Source organism: Notolabrus celidotus, chromosome 4, assembly GCF_009762535.1.
Source record: "Notolabrus celidotus isolate fNotCel1 chromosome 4, fNotCel1.pri, whole genome shotgun sequence".
Lineage (NCBI taxonomy): Eukaryota > Metazoa > Chordata > Actinopteri > Labriformes > Labridae > Notolabrus > Notolabrus celidotus.
Genome location: NC_048275.1, coordinates 17,173,295 through 17,193,153, shown reverse-complemented (window position 1 = coordinate 17,193,153; position 19,859 = coordinate 17,173,295). Strand labels below are relative to the sequence as shown.

Genomic DNA, 19,859 nt, shown 5'->3' with positions numbered 1-19,859 from the left:
ATGCAGAATTGGCTCAGTATTTCAGTGTAGGCCTTGGTTGCTCGGGGTGGTGGTTAATTGACAGCTCGGATCCTGAGAATCTTGTCCAAATCTCATTCAAGGTCACCAGAGTCAGTGGCTCAGCAGACTCCTCATCCAGCCTGAGGGTTTCTCAGCGATTGTTTGCACACCACGGTGGAGGCAGTGAGTTGGGCTTTTACCGGCTCAGCATGTCCATTGAATGTGCTGCGGTCCTGAAGAGCCCTGCAGGCGGTGTGCTTCCAGTGGCTTCTAACTCTCTCTCCCCTGCTTCAGGTGATAGTATTACATCATACACAGTATGCTCAGGTTTGCCTTAGAGAGCTCAAATGATTCATAAAATGAGGACTTGTTTTATTTGCAATGTCCTCAAACACATAATTACCAATGATTTAGTTACTAAACACTGAGGAGCTATAAAGGATGAATGACAAGTAGTATTCAGTTGTGGATCCAGATTATAGAGTTGCTGATATTCCACCACTATTATGCCCTTGATGAGTTATAAAGCTTAAGCTCCCCAGGGCTCCTCTGTAATTAATTCCCGTTGTCCTTTTAGGAAGGAAGGATCAGGAGGAGGTGGACTCTGACTTTGAAGTTTTGATGAAGTCAGCCCACAGCTTTGCCGGCTCGAGAGATGAGCTCAACCACAAGGATCACAGTCACGACAAAACCTCCAGACTGAAACAACGGTACACATTAGAGAAACTCAAATTTGGATCATCTGAAGTGACATGCATGTATTTTTAAATTTGGAAATCAAACACAAAAGTATAAATACTCAGGTCATTTGTGTCACATTAAGATATTTTACCAGATACTTAACTAAATGATGTGTCTCTCCACATTCCTCTGCCAGATGATTACATGATGAAAAGCATGGTTATGGAAAATGTGTCAGACAGCAGATCTTGTGCTCTCTTCTCTGTAAGGTTTTTGCTCAAGAGGACCAAACCTGGTCTAGTCAGCAGCAACTCATCTGCACGGCTTCTAGAGGATGTGGTAGTTGACAAAGATAACCAGGATCACCTAATTCAGAGCTCCAGGGTAAAGAGTGCTTTCTCTTCATTTCATGTCAGAACAACCAGATAACCACAGAATATAAAAATACATACACTTAAAGTAGATCCCAACATTTTGCAAAGTTCCTTTCCTCCAAATAAAGCCCATCAATAACAACGGGAAACACATAGTGAAAAACACTGCTCTCCTTTTCAGTATCACTACTCAGTGAGGGTTCTTCCAGGCCAGGAGCCGTTCAATGTGTGGGTTGGCTGGGTGACCTCGAACTTTCATCAACATGACGAGACTTTTGACCCTGAGAACGTCCACACTGTGACCATCACTCTGGGAGATGAAAGTGGCAAAGTTCAGGAAAGGTTAGTCTTCACTGAGACTGTTAGTGACAATACTCATCGCAGTTGAATATGTTGCTGAAATGATCCCTACAGTATTTGCAGACTAAGTTGCGAAATTGTGTTAACTGTTTTACTAAAGAAGCTGCTCTACTGTTACTAAACTCAAGCAAAACAATGAGTTTCCAAGACAAATATTCATTAAGCAAGTTAAACATCTGTTTGTTTTCACCCAGTGTGAAGCGGTGTAACTGCTACATGGTTTGTGCCGGAGAGGCAACAGGCCTCTCTCAGAGTCGGAGAAGTTCCGGGCTTGAAATCGGCTGTTTAATCGACACTGCCACAGGTCTGCTCACCTTTACCTCCAGTGGAGTGGAGATGTCCACCTTCTACCAAGTGGGTCAAACAGGAAGTCGTTTGATTTGTTTGGTCCAATCAGTCTTTTTCTACTCATTCATTTCTTAATGCGATACATGTACGCTAATCTAAATTTAATATACATTAAATCCAATTGTTACGCTTGGTGGATTAACTTCTTAAAGTCATTATAGTGAATGAAGCTTAAGAAGGAGCAGAGTGTTGTTAAACGGTCTTTCATTGCTAATCAGGTGGAAGCCGGTACAAAGCTTTTTCCTGCTGTTTTTGTGGAGCCTACCACCTGCAACATGTTTCAGTTTGAGCTTGGACGTGTTAAGGTAAAGGAACCTAAATTATTAATCCTCTCAAAGAATTGAAAAGTCTTTAAATATTTTTCTGCTTGTCAGCACTATAGAAAAATTAGATATGTGTGAAAGCTGGATGAATTGGTGTTGACAGAGTGGATCATTTATTAATTAAATTGCAGCCTGCCAACTCTGTGAAAGTTTATTCACCCAGGAACACCTTTTTCTGTCATTTTTTCAATCAGCCTGTTCAATTCAACCTTTTTATTCCTCATAACTGTTCTGTGGTTTGTCTCACTCATTCATGTGATTTTTTTTTCCCCCTCTGGGACCCAGAATGTGATGCCACTGTCAGCAGGTTTGCTTTGCAGCCAAAGAAGGAATACCACCCCTCAGTGTCCTCCGAGGTTTCAGGTGCAGAAACTAAGCCCAGTTTTGTGGACCAGAATACCAGACTGTGCACTCAAAGTGATGGTGGATCGGCCTGATGAGTGCCATGGATGGAGAGTCCACTGCTCTGAGCCCCTGCGAGCCATGTCCCTTCAGATCCCTGATGAAAACAGGTTAAAGAACATGAACTAATGTGTTTTTCGGAGCCTGGCATGCAGATGTAGTTACTCATGTGTTGTTTGTAGTACTGCAGTCATCTCTCATGTCTCGTGTTCCACCCTAATCTTCAAGCAGCAGACAGCACGCACACTTAAGTGTGTAAAATCATGGAAATTACAGCAGACTTTTGCTGCATTTTAATTTGTTTGGAGGTGCTGCTTAGTGAAAAATATCAACAGCAGCTTTAATTTGATCTTTAGCATGCAACTAATATTGTGCTCTTCTTTTTGATGGCATACGTCTAGGTGTGTTGACATTTTGGAGCTGTCAGAATGTGAGGACCTCTTGACATTTCACCACTCCACTCTCCTCCTCTACTGCTCTTTATGCGCACTTGGAAACACCAGAGTTTGTCATGTCCTCTGCAGTCATGTGGACCAATCTCAGCTCTTTCATGCCATTCAGGATCCTCACCTCCCCGGCCAGCTCCGCTCTGCATTTTACCAGCTGCTCATCCAGGTGATTGCTTGTTTGAGAACATCTTTCTGTCTGGGTAACATTCAAGAACATTGAGCAAAAGTGAATGAGTTTTCTTGCCTTTTAGGTCCACCTCAGCAGCCACTCAACTGCATGTCTCATGATGAACCAGGAATACGTCGTGCCTATGACTGACCAGACCCGAAAAATAAGCCTCTATCCCACCCCTGTGATTGGTGCTGATGTGGCTAATGGTCAAACTCCAGAGAGCATTCCCAGCACTCGTCTGAACACATCCCTCAAACCACGGATGCATTTCTCCTCTCCTTGTTTTGTCAGGAGTGATGGTTTAGAAGGAGATGGTGCATTTGAAGTATTCTGCACAGACAGCCCAGAAATCCCTCTGGACATATTGACGAATCTGACTGTAGAGATGCTGACTGCTGGAGTGTGTGCTGCGGGCCTGGGTGTGAGGGATCCTGTAGGAGGCAGCATTGAGCTTCTGCTGGTCCCTTTAATTAGACTTTTCTACACCCTGCTGGTTATGGGGGTAGTTGAAGATGAGGACCTGGGGAAAGTACTGAGACTGATAGAGCCAGGAGTCTTCTCCATGAAGGCTGAAACCCCTGAAGAGGGAGAGGAAGAAGAGGAAGTGAGTCATGATGAAAATGAATGGCAAGGTGGAAAGGAAAAAAAGAATGAAAGTCAGAAACAGGGGCTTCTTCAAATGAAGCTACCAGAGGCTGTCAAACTTGAGGTGAATGAACTAGTAAATTACTTTGACATTCTTCTCCTTCTGTTGGATAAAACTTTTGAATATCTGCAGATTTTGTGTTATTTTCTTGGGTTTTTCAGCAAATGATAATAGATTTCACACATTTCTTTCTCCAGCTCTGCCATCTTTTGTCCTACCTGTGTGACTGCCAGGTGCGACACAGGGTAGAAGCTGTGGTTGCTTTCTCTGACAACTTTGTGGGCCAGCTGCAGGAGAACCAACGCTTTCGCTACAACCAGGTCATGCAGGCACTCAACATGTCCGCTGCTCTGACTGCCCGCAAGACCAAGGAGTTCCGCTCACCTCCACAGGAGCAGGTTAGGAAATCATGACGGCTTAATGTTCTGCTATGTGCACTCTAAACAGAAAAAATACACAGAAAAGCTTAATGGCTCTTAATTTTGTAATGCCCTGTCTGTAGATCAACATGCTGCTGAGCTTCAGAGATGATGAGCAGCAGGAGAACTGTCCCTGTCCGGTGGAAATCCAACAACTCCTGCAAGACTTTCATCACCTCCTCAACACACACTGTGGTCAGACACTCTTTTTCTTTTTTACATCTTTGAATTATTCATAATTAATCCTTACGGAGCCAGGGAACCATGGGAAAAGCTTTCAAAAGGCTATCATTACCACTGAGGAAATCTGCTCTTATTGGCTGTTAATGTGCAGGCATTGAATTGGACGGTGAAGCAGAGGACGAAGAGGAAGTTGAGATGTCGGTAAGAGAGCGACTTCTCAGGCAAGTTGCAAGTGTCGTTGGGTTGAAGAAGACACACGTAGAAGTGGAGGAGCATCGGCTGCAGAGTGCGAGTAAGTGAATCTATGCTGTGAGAGCCTTCTGTGATTCTCTTGTAGTTTTATATACTGTGCTTTCTGTTGCATGTGATCACTTCTGCATGCCCTGTACACGTGATCTTACAACATTCATTGTTCAAAATCAGTATCATACAGTTTGCTGGGTATACATAGAATATACTCAATGTTTATATGAAGTCTTATTCCCTATCAGAGAAATTTCTGCTGGAGAATTTACAACAAAACTTTTTTTAGCAGAGATAAACTTATTAGGGTTTCACTCTTCTCCCTTTTTCTCTACTTCTCACTTCTTGGAACTTCCTCAGAGTCCCTAAAACAGCTAATCTCCAAAACCATGGTGCACTGGGCCCAAGAGACCGAGATAGAAGACCCTGAACTAGTAAGGGCTGTCTTCACATTGCTGCACCGCCAGTATCAGGGCCTTGAGGGACAAATAGCTGGACCCCTCTGCAGAGCCTACACGATCAGCCAGACTTCCATCGAGGACACCATGGCTCTTCTGTCCTCACTGAGCCAAATCCGCTCCCTCCTCAGTGTCCGCATGGGGAAGGAAGAGGAGAGGCTGATGATCAGAAAACTAGGGTAGGAGAGTGGAAATGCAACACAGCTTTCCTGTTGATTATTGTGCTTAGATTTTATGACTTTTTATGTCTTTAAATCAGTGTTAATTTTTGCAGCTATTTTAGATTTAGTCTTAGTCTTTGCCTGTTAGTTTTAGTCACATTTTAGTCTTTTCAGCCCTTTATAGTTTTAGTCTAGTTTTAGTCGACGAAAACTCAAAACAGTCAAAAAGTCAAAAGAAAACATTCTTGATGTGACCACTGTGACTGTATTTTGATTCTCTCGACTCACAGAAAAATGCAGTGAAAGGACTGTATTGCACATTTACGACGGTCCTTGAATGTACCTGCAGTGACAGGCGCACTGGACAGACAGTCAGTTCACGGCACTCTGAAATGCGTCTACATCTTTCAACAAGGAGTTGACCAAAACTTACTAAAGGTGTCTGATGTTTCACCAAACTGAATCAAATTAAGCTGTAGACGCAGATCTTTTTACGGTAATAGCGGCAAAAACAGCAAATATTAAACAGACGTCCCCCGGTTGTGTCTTTGTTACTAACGCACGCCGGGGGTAAAAATCATCAATGAAGATGAGACAGATGCATGGAGGTGGGAAGAGCTGGTTTATAAAGCACACCTGCTGCAGGTAGAGACCAAGCTAACACTGCTCCCCTCAGATAATATCTCAGCCTGTCACAGGAGTGCATCACTTTTATTTCTAAAGATGAGACGCATAGCAGGGGAAACATGGATTTTGAATGTCCGACGATCCGCTACTAAGGTTTTCGTCTCGTCAACAAAATCAAAACATATTTTCGTCAGAGTTTTTATTATCAGTGAAGCACTTGAGCTCGTCATAGTCTCGCTTTCGTCATAAAAAAAATGAGTCGTTGACGAACATTTATCGTCATAATTCATTAACGAAATGAACACTGCTTTAAATCAATTATAGTTTCCTTTGGTGTGAAAAGTATCCTAACAGTTTTTTTTGTATATAATTGATGCCCTTTTTGATATACAGAGACATCATGAATAATAAAGTCTTCTACCAGCACCCCAACCTAATGAGGGCGTTGGGGATGCACGAGACAGTGATGGAGGTGATGGTCAATGTCTTGGGGGAAGGTGAATCAAAGGTAAGAGATCAATACAAATTCCCAATGATAATAAGGAGAAATATGTGCAGTCTGAGAAGCAGAAGACTTTTAATTTATTACTTTGAAAATCATCCACTTTTCATATACCTGCCTCTGAGGAATGAGCGCTCGCCGACATTGATTATTTTCAGGGAAATCCTCCCGACAGTACCATCAATTTATTCTGTACACGCCTTAACTTTTGCTTGTATGTATCTACATGTATGAATTTTCTTATATCAGGAGTTCACTTTCCCCAAGATGGTGGCCAGCTGCTGTCGATTCCTGTGTTATTTTTGCCGCATAAGCCGTCACAACCAAGGAGCCCTGTTTGATCATCTCAGCTACCTGCTGGAAAACAGCAATGTTGGACTGGGTGATTTTTTTTATATCTCGCTTTTCTTTGTTTATGTGTAAGTGCTGTGACAAGTAACAGAACCTCCAAAGACTGTAAGATGAAGTTTTACAACACAGTAAACTCCACACTGCAGGGCTTGGTTGGTCAAGCCTGGAACTACCTCCAACTTTTTTTGAGTTGTATTGATTCTACACCCGTAAAATGTTGGCTTTAAACTGTGCTTTTGTAAAGGTGGCAGTGAATTTAAACCATGACACCAAAAGTTTCACTGAGGTGGCTCAGTAAGTCAGAAAAATCAATTTAATATCTGTTGGATTGAACTGCACTGATGCATAAATGCATTATGGTTGGTGTCTCACTCTTCTTTCTAAGGCGTTACCTTACACATTGAGAATAAAGAAGATGCTTCTTTCTGACTTGTTGTTTTGTAGAGCAGGGGTTCCCAAACTTTTCAGCCCACGACCTCCAAAATATAGGTGCCAAAGACTTGCAACCCCCACTGTCCCTCAAAGTGATTCAATGTGGCTTCATTTAGCTGGGCTGCAGAAAATTTGCCTACCTATATGAGCATGTGGCTGTGTTTCCTGTGCTGTTATGAATTAACCTACTGCTTCTGATGCTTTTGATAATTAACTGGTCACTAACTCTAAACTTAGGAGTCATCTGGCAAAAAGAAAGGCAGAAAACTCATTACATTTTCTATTTTCAAGGTTTTATTTCAAGTTTAGTTTAGTTAGTTTTTTAGTTTTATTTTTGTTGATATTTTTTACTATAATGGGTAAAATTTGCTATTTTTAGATAACTTTTGTCATTCAAATTTCTTTGTTGCATTTTTTCAGTATTTTTTTGTTCACCACAAGTTGACAAATGATCTATGAGTAATACAAAACCAACAAAGAAGAAAAAAAAAATACAATAATAATAATAGTAATAATAAAGAAATAATGATAATTTAACAGTACAAACAAAAGGGAAGATAAACATAAGAAAACAAGGTAAGGGGCGCTGATGGCCTAGCGGTCTAAGCGCCCCACATACAGAGGCTATAGTCCTTGTCGCAGAGGTTGCTGGTTCGACTCCCGACTACTACCATGTACTGCATGTCTTCTGCACTCTCTGCTCCCCACATTTCCTGTCTCTCTTCAGCTGTCCTGTCATAAAGGCAAAACGCCCCAAAAATATAACTAAAAAAAAGAAGGTAAAGGAAAACAGGGTAAATAAACAAAAATAAATAATAATAATATATTTTTTTAGATAACTTAAAAAAAAAAAAACATTCTGGAAGACATCTCACGACCCCCCATTTGTGTCTCTTGACCCACCAGGGGGCCCTGACCCATACTTTTGGAACCCCTGTTGTCGAGGATCTAATTTCAGGGATTGAATACGTCTGTGATGTGGTTATTGTCTCTCTGACAAGCAGCCCACATATCCTGGCATTACACCCAGATAACAAGCTAATGCTCAGGTTGTGTTGTGCCTCTTAGCTTCCCCATCGATGCGAGGGGCCACTCCTCTGGATGTGGCAGCAGCCTCTGTTATGGATAATAATGAACTGGCTTTAACTCTGAGGGAACATGACCTGGAAAAGGTGAGTTGATAATCGGGGCTCATGTGAAGAGAAAGTGCTGTTATAAGTCATTTGAGATGAGTCGTCTGCCAGTTTATTTCTTTTGCAGCATCACTCCCACCTTCTCCCATCACTCAGCTTTAATATTTATTTAAGGGTGTTTTAGCAGCACTGATGCTGACTATCATACAGAGTAGACTAAGGTTTCATACACTCTGTTTCCTCCTGTGCACCCCTCTTTATGAATCCAGTTTCTTGGAAGGGCATAATGTTGAGACAACAGATACTCATGCATTCATCATTCCCTTTTTTTCTGCAGCCCATTAGTGTATAATGTAGAACTAATCTAATCCTCTATCCAGGTGGTGCACTACCTTGCTGACTGCGGTCTCCAGAGCTGTCAGATGCTAGTGGCTAAAGGCTATCCTGATATTGGATGGAATCCTGTGGAGGGCGAGCGTTATGTGGATTTTCTGCGCTTTGCTGTCTTCTGCAATGGTAACCTATTTTGGGATTTCATTATTCTGTAAGTGCTTCTCTAGCAGCTAAGTGTTTGCATAGTGAGTGCAAGTAATAAAGTTGAAAAGGCACGAAAGGTTGCATCATTTTGTGCCCCCAATTAGGAAAGGTATCTGTGATAGAGGTAATTAACTCTCTGATTCTTCATGTATTGATTTTTCTTACTCCAAAGCAGTACCCTGAAGGCATCACTTCTGGCTGCCCTTGACCTTGAGGGTGAAGACAGTTCAGCTTTGGCTATACATACCAAGTGTCTCTAACTGATTTCAACCATACCTCTTGATATGCACCCTCTGAGGTGTTCTTTTCATGACCTCTGGATCTTTATTTTACTTCTTAGTGCTCAGCGGACACATTTTCTGCCCTATAAGTTCAATAAAAATCTCAGAAATAAATTGTTTCCAGAAATGAAAACCCCTCCCACACATTCTTTGGTCATGTCAACTTCACATGTAACTTTTAACCTGTATCTCCACCTTGACCTGCAGGTGAGAGTGTGGAGGAGAATGCTTACGTGGTGTTGAGGCTGTTGATTCGTCGGCCTGAGTGTTTTGGCCCTGCTCTGCGAGGTGACGGTGGAAATGGTCTCCTTGCAGCCATGGAGGAAGCCATCAGGATCTCACAGGACCCTTCAATGGATGGACCTTGCACCAAGTACCAGTCCAACAGAATGCTGTCAGTATTAGATGCTGAATACTGCATCCTTTTTCAGGCTTACTTTTGATTATTACATTTTTAGTTTATAACTAAATCAGGTTTCATCAATTTGATGTTGCTGTGTAAAAACTTACTTTTGGTACTTTTGGTTCAAAACTGTTTCAAATTTGATTTTATATGACACAAACACACACTCTCTCTATGTGTCTCTCAAACAATCAAAGGCCTACATGTGATACGAGATGTTTTATGGACCTGTAGCTTTTGTAAATTCAGTTTTTAAGACTATAGATTGTGATTTGGAAATAATTCAGTGAGACTAAGGACATGACATTTGTTTATTTTATTTTATTATTGTTTGTCTATGTTAAAATGTATACTTAACAGTCTTTCCTGTAAGTTCTATTACCATAAAACACACAAGCATGTTTAAGACGAGAGAGAGTCCCCCAGAGGGAAGATGGTTAACACTGCAGTCCTGAGACTAAAGACTTCCATTGCATTCAACAATGTGCAGTTTCTATGCAGATTCTAGCCATTTATTGTACCATCTGCTATCACCACCTCAGCTATTCACATGATAGTCTGTGTGAAGTACGGACCAACTCATTACCCACGACTAGCTCTCTGACCCTTGAGCCACCCCTCTTCAGTGCTTTGTGTATTGAAGTGCTCACTTGCTTCCTACAGCACCATTATATAGGGTAAATTATCATATCACAATAGAATAGCTCTCTCTTCATTTTATAATGGTGTATTGGTGACACCAGTGTAAAGAACAGAGCTAATTTTTGAGATGAACAATGCATCGTATGCAACTGATTTTAAGGTTCTTCTCCCCGTCTGTGTTATTTCTTTTTTCCACACCACTTTTTGAGCTCTGAAGTTGCACTGAAAATTAACTTCATCAGTATCAAGATACTTATATGGGAAGAAATATCAATTCTCCACATTTTGCAGACACTATTGATGATGATTCTGTCATATCAAACGATAAGATGTATCATAGTCATTAGTCAATGCAATGCAATGAATTTATGCAAGTCTATTTGGCTCTGTTTTTTATGTCTTACTTTAATAACCCTCTGGAGCATTTCTCATGGCGTCTGAGCGTTTCTTGGCTGGAACACAGCATCTGTGCTCAGCCAGCCTGGCTTTGTAAACTTAAACACAGAACTGCAGTCTAATGACACTGATCCTCTTTAAGATGTGTTATTCAGGATTTACTTGAAGTGGGAACTGACCTTTTTCTGTCTGCATCTCTTGTTTTTTTCTGTTCAACTTTAGCTAATTTGAAATTCAGAGGAGAGAGCCTCTCTTGCTTTGCTAATGGGCTGCTTCATTTAGGGAAAATCAATACTTTGATTCTGCTAAAATTCTCTAATGATTTATTTGGGTTCATGACAAGCATCTGACTGTCATGATTGTTTCCTGTTACAGAGATGTGGTTCAGGACAATGATGATGACTTCATTCACATGGGGCACGCCATCATGACCTTCTACTCAGCCCTTATCGACTTGCTGGGCCGCTGCGCTCCTGAGATGCATGTGAGTTTTTCCCAGTCCTCAGCAGCCCCTCAGCATCGATAACCACTGATGTCTCAAACAAGGAAGCACAGAGGAGAGAGGCTGAAAACTGCTTTCTGAAGAATGTTTCTGCTTCTTGTACGATGTTAAAACACAAAACTGACACGTTTATGTTTCAGTGGCTTTAATAGATGAATTGATTCAATGCCTATTAGAACAGAATTCCCCTGAAGGAACATTTATACTTCTCTTGTTGAACCGTATGGCTTAAAATACACTGAATGCATAGTGTAATGTTTGTCATAATCCCAGTATGTTGTCACCCGCATTTCAACTGAGGGTCTATGGTGTCAATCAACAGTTTAACCTTCTTTATTTACGGGGATGTGACAGAGTAATTGGCTTAAGCCTGTCAGGATTTGTGTGAGACTCTTAGCAGAAAAACCTCAAACTCGGCCAGCTTTGGGGTTGAGCATGCATGTGTGCCTGACTGTCAGCATAAGCTGATGAAAAAATCTTTACAAAGGATTTTTTTTTCCTCTACTACAGTGGCACTTAAAGGAAAAACAAGACAAGGTATATTTGTTGCACACAAAGGCATTTAAAATGCTGTGCAGAGGTCATGAAAAATGCATCAGACCCTTCAAAGGATTACAGAAAAAAGCAAAATTGTAAAAACTAAAAAGATCATTGTTAAAAAAACAAAATAAAGCTACAATTTGTGCAAGAAATAAATCAGGAAGATCTAACACAAAGTGCACAGACACAAGACAGTCTATTCACAGCCTCTCACCTTTCAAACAAGTAACATTTAAACAGCAAACATGGGATTAAAATACTCTAAATATGTACAGAGCAACAAGTCTGTGCAAATTGTATATGTTCCTGTATAAATACCCCACAAAGAGTGAAATCTAAGTAAGATTGAATATCTCAGATAAGTCTGAAATTTGCTTATATTTTGCCTGTTAAAATAGTTTTTCTTACTAAGCAGTTTTTATGTTAGTGTATTTCACTTGTTTTGAGTGTTTTGGTCCTAAATTATCTCAGTAAGATATTACAGCTTGTTACTGAGATGTTATGACCTATATTGAGTAATACATGCTTGAAACTATAATATCAGCTGTTACAAAGCTCTCTCATCAACACTCACAAGTATAAAACTGCTTTTTCAAAGTAATAATTTCTTATTTCAAGCATGAAATAAGAAATCACGAGGTTGACACAATTTTATCTCTTCACACAATTAAAACAAATGTCAGCCAAATGTAATACGCTGTTTTATTTTCAATGAAACAATAGAAAATATGTACTACTATATATTAGTATAGTTGGCACAGTACTGTAAACTAGTACAGTGAAAAAGCCCAATTATAGAAATAAAAGAAAAAAGATAATGGCATTAGCATTTACTTAATTTGAGAATATTTTTCAACATATTGAGAAAAGAAGTCTCATATTTTTGTATTTCTATCAAGAAAAATGCACTTGTTAGTGAAAATACACTTATTTTAAGGTATTTCCGGGGTCATTGAGGTTAGATAATTTTATTTGTTTTCGAAGGTCTTGACAAGCCAAATTTTCTTGTTCTGTTGGCAGATCATTTTGCTAAATTTAAGTAATATACCCCTAATTTTTGTATATTTTGTTCTTGTTTTTGAAGGCCCCCTTTTTGCAGGGTATGTATTGCAGCATTGTTCTTGCTGCACGTCATAGATTTGTAAATGATTGACCGCTGACACTGTCCTCAATTGTTGCACAGCTGATTCAAGGAGGCAAAGGAGAAGCCATCCGCATCAGGGCCATTCTGAGGTCGCTCATCCCCATCCAGGATCTTGAGGGAGTCATCAGCATCCCCTTTGAAATCCCTTCAGTGTCAAAAGGTGAAATGAGCCCTTCAGCCAAACTCACATCGATACAGACACAGCTGAGGATTTTTTTCTCTTTAAGATCAGAGTCTTTTGTAGTGACGGTGTTCTTATGACTCCCCTGTCATGTCACAATCTGTTACATCAGTGTCCCAGTGGTTGAATCTGGACCACAAGCTCACAGAAAAGGATCACCGTACATATAGTTTGTAGGTACAGATTGTCTGGGAACATTTGTCGTTATATAAAATTTGACTCTTCACTTGTTTCTCTAGATGGTTCAGTGGTCGAGCCAGACCTCCCTACTGTGTTCTGTCCGGACCACAAGGCAGCAATGGTTCTGTTCCTGGACCGAGTTTACGGCATTGAGAACCAGACTTTTCTTCTCCACCTTCTGGAAGTTGGCTTTCTGCCTGACCTTCGGGCAGCCGTGGCTCTTGACTCAGTGAGGAGATAATTGTATTTTGTTGCCCTCTTCACCTTCTTGTGACACCCAGTACAGCATCATAAGAGTGAAGTGTGACTTTGTATTCATCCCAGCTGCATCCTGTCACCAATGAAAAAACAACTACAACAACACCTGTTTGGCAGCAGGGTGCAGTTCACTAAGATATCTTAAGATAACTACATTTTTTGTTTGCTGTGAACATTTGAATGACTCACTCCCCTCCACAAAGTGAGGTTTGATATGTGTCAGATAGGGATGTACATTATAGGTATTTTCCGTGATCGATCTTTGGTAATGTTAATATAAAAATAAAAAAACATTGAGTTTTCTTATGTCAATGCCAAATAAGTTGTTTTTCCCCTAAATTATATGTTCCACAGCAACAAAATGCATTTAACTGACAGAATTGAATACGGGTACATGTTTAACACTGATTATGAACGATCAGGCTCATAAAAATATTGTCTACGGTTATAGTCTCATAAATTGAAGCCTCATACAGAGTCCAGTTTTACTGGTTCTTATTGAGAAAAATGAACGTGTGTATTCGGTCAGGTGTCAGCCAGGAGCGCAACCGGGTCATATTCACTGTAGCGGCAGAAAAATCCAGATGGCTCTGATGTTGCTGGTCTGCAAACATAGCGCACTAACAATTCCCAACAGTCTGTTGAAAACACCTCCCTGATAGCTGAATGAAATACGAGACAATGTGATAGAAAATTGAAAACAGAAATGCATATCTCGAGTAAGTTCTTAACAATCAATTAATCTATACTTGATTAATTGTTTACATCCCTAGTGTCAGAGTCATTAGGTTATATTTATCTCCCTATGTGCAGTCTGAACATAAGTTATTTACATTTATATCACATCCCCTATTTCCTCTTGCTGCTACAACGCCGGATATGGTCTGTTAAGATAATTGGATTGTTAAAGTGTAACCTCTCTCCTTTTTATTGCAGGCTGACTTAGGATCCACTGATATGGCCTTGGCCCTCAACAGATACTTGTGTACATCTGTTCTTCCCTTGCTTACCAAATGTACAGCTCTCTTCTGTGCTTTGGAGGACCATGCCTCACTGGTGGATTCTCTTATCCAGGCAATCTACAACCTCTCCAGGGCTCTCAGCCTGACCAAGGCTCAGAGAGACACGATTGAGGAGTGTGTGTTGGCTGTGTGCAGGTGAAACAACCTACAGCGCTCAAGTTATGTCTCCACTCGTTGGAAAGAGTTGTTGTTGTTGTTGTCTGTTATTTTTGCTTTTATTTCTAATTCATGAATGATGGCACCAAAACACCCTTACATCCATCCTCACTTCACCCCTTTATTTTCTATCTGACCGAATAACATGCAGAGAAGGGAAATGACAAACACAACACGTCACTCCAGCTAATGCTGTCTCATCAGTGCATTCTTATTCTCACTCATTATCCTCAATGAATCACGTTAAAGCCTGCTTTTTGCCTTGTTCAGATTTAATTTTCCAAAATTCAATCAAAATGTTGAATAAATTAACATCATGCCCATGGCATTTTCTCTGTTATGTGTGTCACTCTTCTGAGACATTCTAATCACTCACAACATTATTCATGTATGTGTCTGCTGGTGAATGTGCTGTGGATCTGCTCCTGTGATTAATTCTGCATTCACTGGTGTCCTCAGTAAACTCCAGCCATCTATGATGCAGCCTCTTCTTCGACGGCTGGTCTTCGATGTTCCTCAGCTCACAGACTGCAGCAAGATGCCTTTAAAGGTGGATATTAGAATTTTGAACAAATTACACCAAGATATTGTAACAAATTCTATTAACTTTTGCATATACTTTATCCACCAGCTCTTGACCTGTCACTATGAGCAGAGGTGGAAGTATTACTCGTGTACAGGAGGGCAGGGAGACCAGAGCTCTGCCTCTGAAGAGGAGCTCCACCTGTCGAGAAAGTTGTTTTGGGGTGTCTTTAAGGCCCTCAAAGTGAAGGTAAACCAGAATGTGTAACTGTCAATTTAGAGATAGGGATGCACCGATCCTACTTTTTAGGTCCAGATACCGATATCGATACCTGGGCTTTGGTATCTACCGATACCGATACTAGCCGATACGATCCTGGTTTTGATTTAACAATCTCTATTCCTTAATGTGAGGATAGAATCATGTTTTGGCAACTTCAGGCTTTTCTGACTTGATGGTGAACTGTACCTGGGTTCTAAGTGCTAAACCAGAGGCTGGAATCCCTTAATTTCAAGGATCCGGAACAATTAAATCCAATAACCTGTCTTTTTTTTTAACATTTTGAATTCAATAATAGAAGGTTTCTTGCTTCTTTGCAGTCGGTTACAGCTGACGTAAACTTACTCCTTTGGACTTCCATTTTATTTTTCAGTGCGACTGCCATCCGTCGAAACATTACCGCTGCAGATGTTGCAAGTTTCCGGCGGAGGTGTTAGCAAAAGAAGCGTGACATGCACTAAACTGCAGAGCCTCGTGGTTATCCTCCACCATGCTCCACCGGGCAAAAATGCACAAACCGACCAGCGCTGATGACGTAGGAGACGCACATGGATGTTGTAAACACAGAAAAGCATAGAACTGAGATGAATAGATAGATATATAACATAGATATATATCGGGCCTTTGTCACCGATATCCGATCTAGCTATTTAGAGATCACATTAAGATTAATTTAAAATTTATTTTTCTAGATTTCAAAGAAAGTCACTGGCTTCTAATAATGTTTTTAATTCCTTTATCAGAGTCATCGCAAGGTTGATTTAATGCCCCCTTTTCCTTTCCCAGCCTCCTCAAAGTTTTTTTTTCCTCAGGAGAAACAGCAAAATGCATATTTGATTTTCTTTTTTAGTGTACTTCTAAAAGAGGAAGATGTAACACTCATGAGATTAAGAATTCATTTTTCATATCTCAGTGTGAAACCCTCCCTCCAAACAGAGAAGCTGGAAATGTGGGACATTAGCGAAAAACTGAATCTTTTCTCCAGCATGCTGCTGCAGCGGATTTCTGACACTCCTGACACTTATTTGACTGATGCTGAACGTGAAACATCAAAGAGTTCACAAGGTTGTTCCATTCCCACGTGCGGGCCTCATCAAACATCCTCAGAACCCGAGCTTACAGTCAGCAGTGTGGAGAATTGTGCAGCTCATTCAGGAAAATGTATCATAACTTCCTTTACTGTCGCTCAGGGGCACAGTGTTTGAGTTAAACAGGTTGTTTTGCAATGCTTATTATGCTTATTGTTAATTAGCTACAGTGAAACATAAAATATAATGGAAACACAATTACATTTATATTATCAAAGGGAAACAATAGGAACAAAGCTGAATATAAACTGAACTTGTGTTGTGGAAAACAATTATGTTATGAAGGTCTGTTATCCTACACTGATTTAATTTCACTTACAGATCATAAACAGTTTATTGTTGGCTTTCTACTTTATCTGGATTCCCTACGGGTATGGATTTTAAGGCAATAGTTTCAGTATGAGAAAAAAAATTGGATTTCTTTTCAATGAACTAGGTTTCAAACAAGGTTTTTACATGGCCACTTTTCTCCATGAGAAGGATTTAACTTGGTAGAAACACTTTTTTCGGCAACAGCAACAAAAAGTTAGCATCCAAAATAATTAAGTCCAACACTGGATTTGAATTGAACAAGCTGGTTTCCTCTTCTGAATTTTGCTTTGGCTGTAAAATTCAGAAAATGTACACACATTAGGAAAACTCAAACTTTTTCCCCAGCTGTAAAGGAACCCTGATCCTGGCTTAACCAAATATCCTGCAGTTATGCAGAGACCCAGTGCCAGGTTCTAAATTGACTGTCATCTTTGCCAGATTTGTTATACAAGCTTCTTGTTTAAAAACGAGGGTTCTGAGTGTACCAAGAAATTACAGTGCATTAGCCTGGCTTTGCCAGATCCATCAGCCAGCTAATTGGTGTGACGACGCCAGGCGAACGGTGCATTTAAACTTGTTTTGAAACTTTTTGTCTTTATTTATCCTCCTACTTTGTTTGTTTCATGTGTGCACTTGGGGTCTTGTTAACCCATTATGGGGAGGTACTGTGTGTGCATGACAAAAGAATGAAAGAAAATATTAATATAAGCAAAATGAGAGCTCTTTTGAAATTTGAAATTAGTGCTAGGTGCATTCTATTTCAACAACATACACATGTTTGATGTATTCCTCTGTTATTTATCTCATTCTATTGCACTGCTAATGCTTACCTTGCCATGCTGGATCTTTTTCCTCTCACACAGTTTTCCATTATTTACTCTCCTTTGCTACCTTGACAGCCCTATGAACCACAGTTATTAAGGCTTTGTGTCCAGTGCCTCACAGCCGTGGCACAGGCCCTGCCTCCGGACCACACGGACTGGAGCTGCATGTCTTATATTGACCGAAAAACTTCCATGGACACAGACGGACACTTTGACCCCCAGCCTATAGATACATCAAGGTAAGTTACTGTGGAGATATTTATTAATGATTTGCTTATCACAGCATGTGATGAAAACAGAAGCTGAGCAGTACTCCTCTAGAAAAATGGACACTGTACTTTGACAGGATTAACTTTGAGAGAAAAAGTCAATTTGCACATTAATCCTGAGGCTCTTGATAATTCCTTCCATAACAATGTGCAGTTGTATCCATGTGTTAATGTGCTACCAGGATAAATAATACATCATATATCTCTCTTTAATAGTGTGTCAGTGCCAGAGAGACTGGAGTTTTTAGTGAACAAGTATGCAGAGCACACTCATGAGAAATGGTCTCTGGACAAGGTAATATCTCAGTAATTACTCCTTAAATCTGAACAGCCTGTTAAATGTGACAAAGTAGAGTTGAGGTTGAAGAGTGAACCAATAAAACCTGTCTGTCTCTGTGGCGTGGTTGAGTTAGTATCTTGTTGTCTGCATATTTTCTAATGTGTTCTTTTTATTTTTCCGAATCTCTGTGTTATCTCTGTCAGTTCGCCAATGGCTGGGTTCACGGGGAGCAGCTCTGTGAGAACACAAAGGTTCATCCTCTCCTCAAACCGTACAGGGCTTTGGCTGAAAAGGTAGACTGAGAAGTCAGTTTTTATTGTGTGTGAGTGTGAATGTACCTCAGAAAGAAAGCGGTGAGCTGACAAATCCCAGAGATCCCCCTTGCATAACAAATGTGGTGTATGTAATATAAAAGATTAAAATGCTTTGGTCCTTGGTGAATGGATGGACAGCACTTCTGTACAAGTTTTTCTGAAATCAAAATAGTTCAGGCAAGTTTCTCTCTTCTGCTGTCCTGCCGTAACCCACTCAGTTCAGTTTCACCTCAGAGTGTCTCTGTATTTCTGAGTCTTTCAGGAGAAGGAGGCTTACCGATGGGCCATTAAGGAGACATTAAAGAGTATGCTGGCCTTTGGATGGACCATAGAGAGGACTAAAGAAGGAGATGCATTTGGTACACACACCTGCTCACGTGGAGTCTCTCAGTCTGGGCAGGTATGTGTACTCAGAGGACCAAGGTCACTTTGTCTAAGAAGCTGTTTCTTTAAAAAAAAGCGCTCTCATTCACTCTTCTTGAGTTTACATACTTGTTTTGTTTTGTCATTCGTCCTAGCTGTCGTTTGAAGGAGCTTCAACTTTCAGCCCCAAACCTTTGGACATGAGCAGCATCACCTTGTCATGGGACCAGTGTGTAAGCACTTGCATGTATTTCAGCTTAATTGACCATTAAAGTAGCTACAACCTGATTCTACTTTAAAACCTGGCACCTACCTGCAGAGGTGCAAAACAGCGATTGCAAATACATACAAAAACATGACATAAAAACAGACAGATTGAACAAAGGCAAGTCTAAAGAGATAGGTCTTCAACTGCTTTTTGAACCCGTCGACAGTGTCCACAGTTCTCAGTTCCAGAGGGAGACTGTTCCAGAGTTTAGGACCAACAACCTGGAAAGCAGAGTCCCCTTTAGACCTGCTAGAGTTATAAGACTTCAGCAGCTCCCTTATGTAGACTGGAGCCTGACCATTGAGCGCTCTGTACACAACAACAAGAATTCTAAACTGGATCCTACATTTAACTGGATTCCAGTGCAAAGAAATGAAGATTGGTGTAACATAAGATCTCCTAGATGATTCAACAGTTTAGCAGCAGCATTTTGGGCCACTTGTAGGTGGTTCAGGGATGTATTGCTAAGACAGTTAAAGAGAGAATTACAATAATCCAAGCAAGATGACACAACTGCATGTATAATCATTTCCAGCTCAGCTGTGGACACAAAAGTTCTGAGTTTGGCAATATTTCTTAAGTGATAAAAAGAAGAATGAACCAAACTATTCACATGCTGGTCCAAGCTAAGGGCCTGGCCCATTTGGACCCCTAGATTGCGTAGGGCAGGTTTAACAGCAGAGGACAAAAACCCAAGGCTTCTCTTCACCTGAGGAACAACACAGTCAGGAGCTGAGATAAGAACTTCAGTATTATCTGAATTTACCTGAAGTCCTCCTCACATCAATTGCAGGTTTGACTCCTGGCCTCAACCCTTTGATGCATGCCTCACC

The 19,859-nt window shown here is 40.6% G+C and overlaps 1 protein-coding gene across 1 annotated transcript in view; it reads left to right on the top strand.

Moving 5' to 3' along the window:
• Positions 1-19,859, top strand: part of ryr2b (ryanodine receptor 2b (cardiac)) — a 92,369-nt gene that overhangs the window by 28,339 nt on the left and 44,171 nt on the right. The window contains exons 29-57 of the mRNA XM_034681071.1: positions 102-294; positions 578-710; positions 951-1,065; positions 1,237-1,397; positions 1,610-1,769; positions 1,982-2,068; positions 2,372-2,598; positions 2,890-3,103; positions 3,189-3,818; positions 3,953-4,153; positions 4,258-4,369; positions 4,509-4,649; positions 4,961-5,237; positions 6,240-6,354; positions 6,598-6,730; positions 8,200-8,303; positions 8,645-8,780; positions 9,290-9,476; positions 10,899-11,007; positions 12,749-12,869; positions 13,130-13,299; positions 14,265-14,485; positions 14,966-15,056; positions 15,138-15,278; positions 17,608-17,771; positions 18,018-18,096; positions 18,285-18,374; positions 18,658-18,795; positions 18,914-18,991. Coding sequence (XP_034536962.1) covers positions 102-294; positions 578-710; positions 951-1,065; positions 1,237-1,397; positions 1,610-1,769; positions 1,982-2,068; positions 2,372-2,598; positions 2,890-3,103; positions 3,189-3,818; positions 3,953-4,153; positions 4,258-4,369; positions 4,509-4,649; positions 4,961-5,237; positions 6,240-6,354; positions 6,598-6,730; positions 8,200-8,303; positions 8,645-8,780; positions 9,290-9,476; positions 10,899-11,007; positions 12,749-12,869; positions 13,130-13,299; positions 14,265-14,485; positions 14,966-15,056; positions 15,138-15,278; positions 17,608-17,771; positions 18,018-18,096; positions 18,285-18,374; positions 18,658-18,795; positions 18,914-18,991 — 4,728 coding nt within the window. The remainder of the gene's footprint in view (positions 1-101; positions 295-577; positions 711-950; positions 1,066-1,236; positions 1,398-1,609; positions 1,770-1,981; positions 2,069-2,371; positions 2,599-2,889; positions 3,104-3,188; positions 3,819-3,952; positions 4,154-4,257; positions 4,370-4,508; positions 4,650-4,960; positions 5,238-6,239; positions 6,355-6,597; positions 6,731-8,199; positions 8,304-8,644; positions 8,781-9,289; positions 9,477-10,898; positions 11,008-12,748; positions 12,870-13,129; positions 13,300-14,264; positions 14,486-14,965; positions 15,057-15,137; positions 15,279-17,607; positions 17,772-18,017; positions 18,097-18,284; positions 18,375-18,657; positions 18,796-18,913; positions 18,992-19,859) is intronic.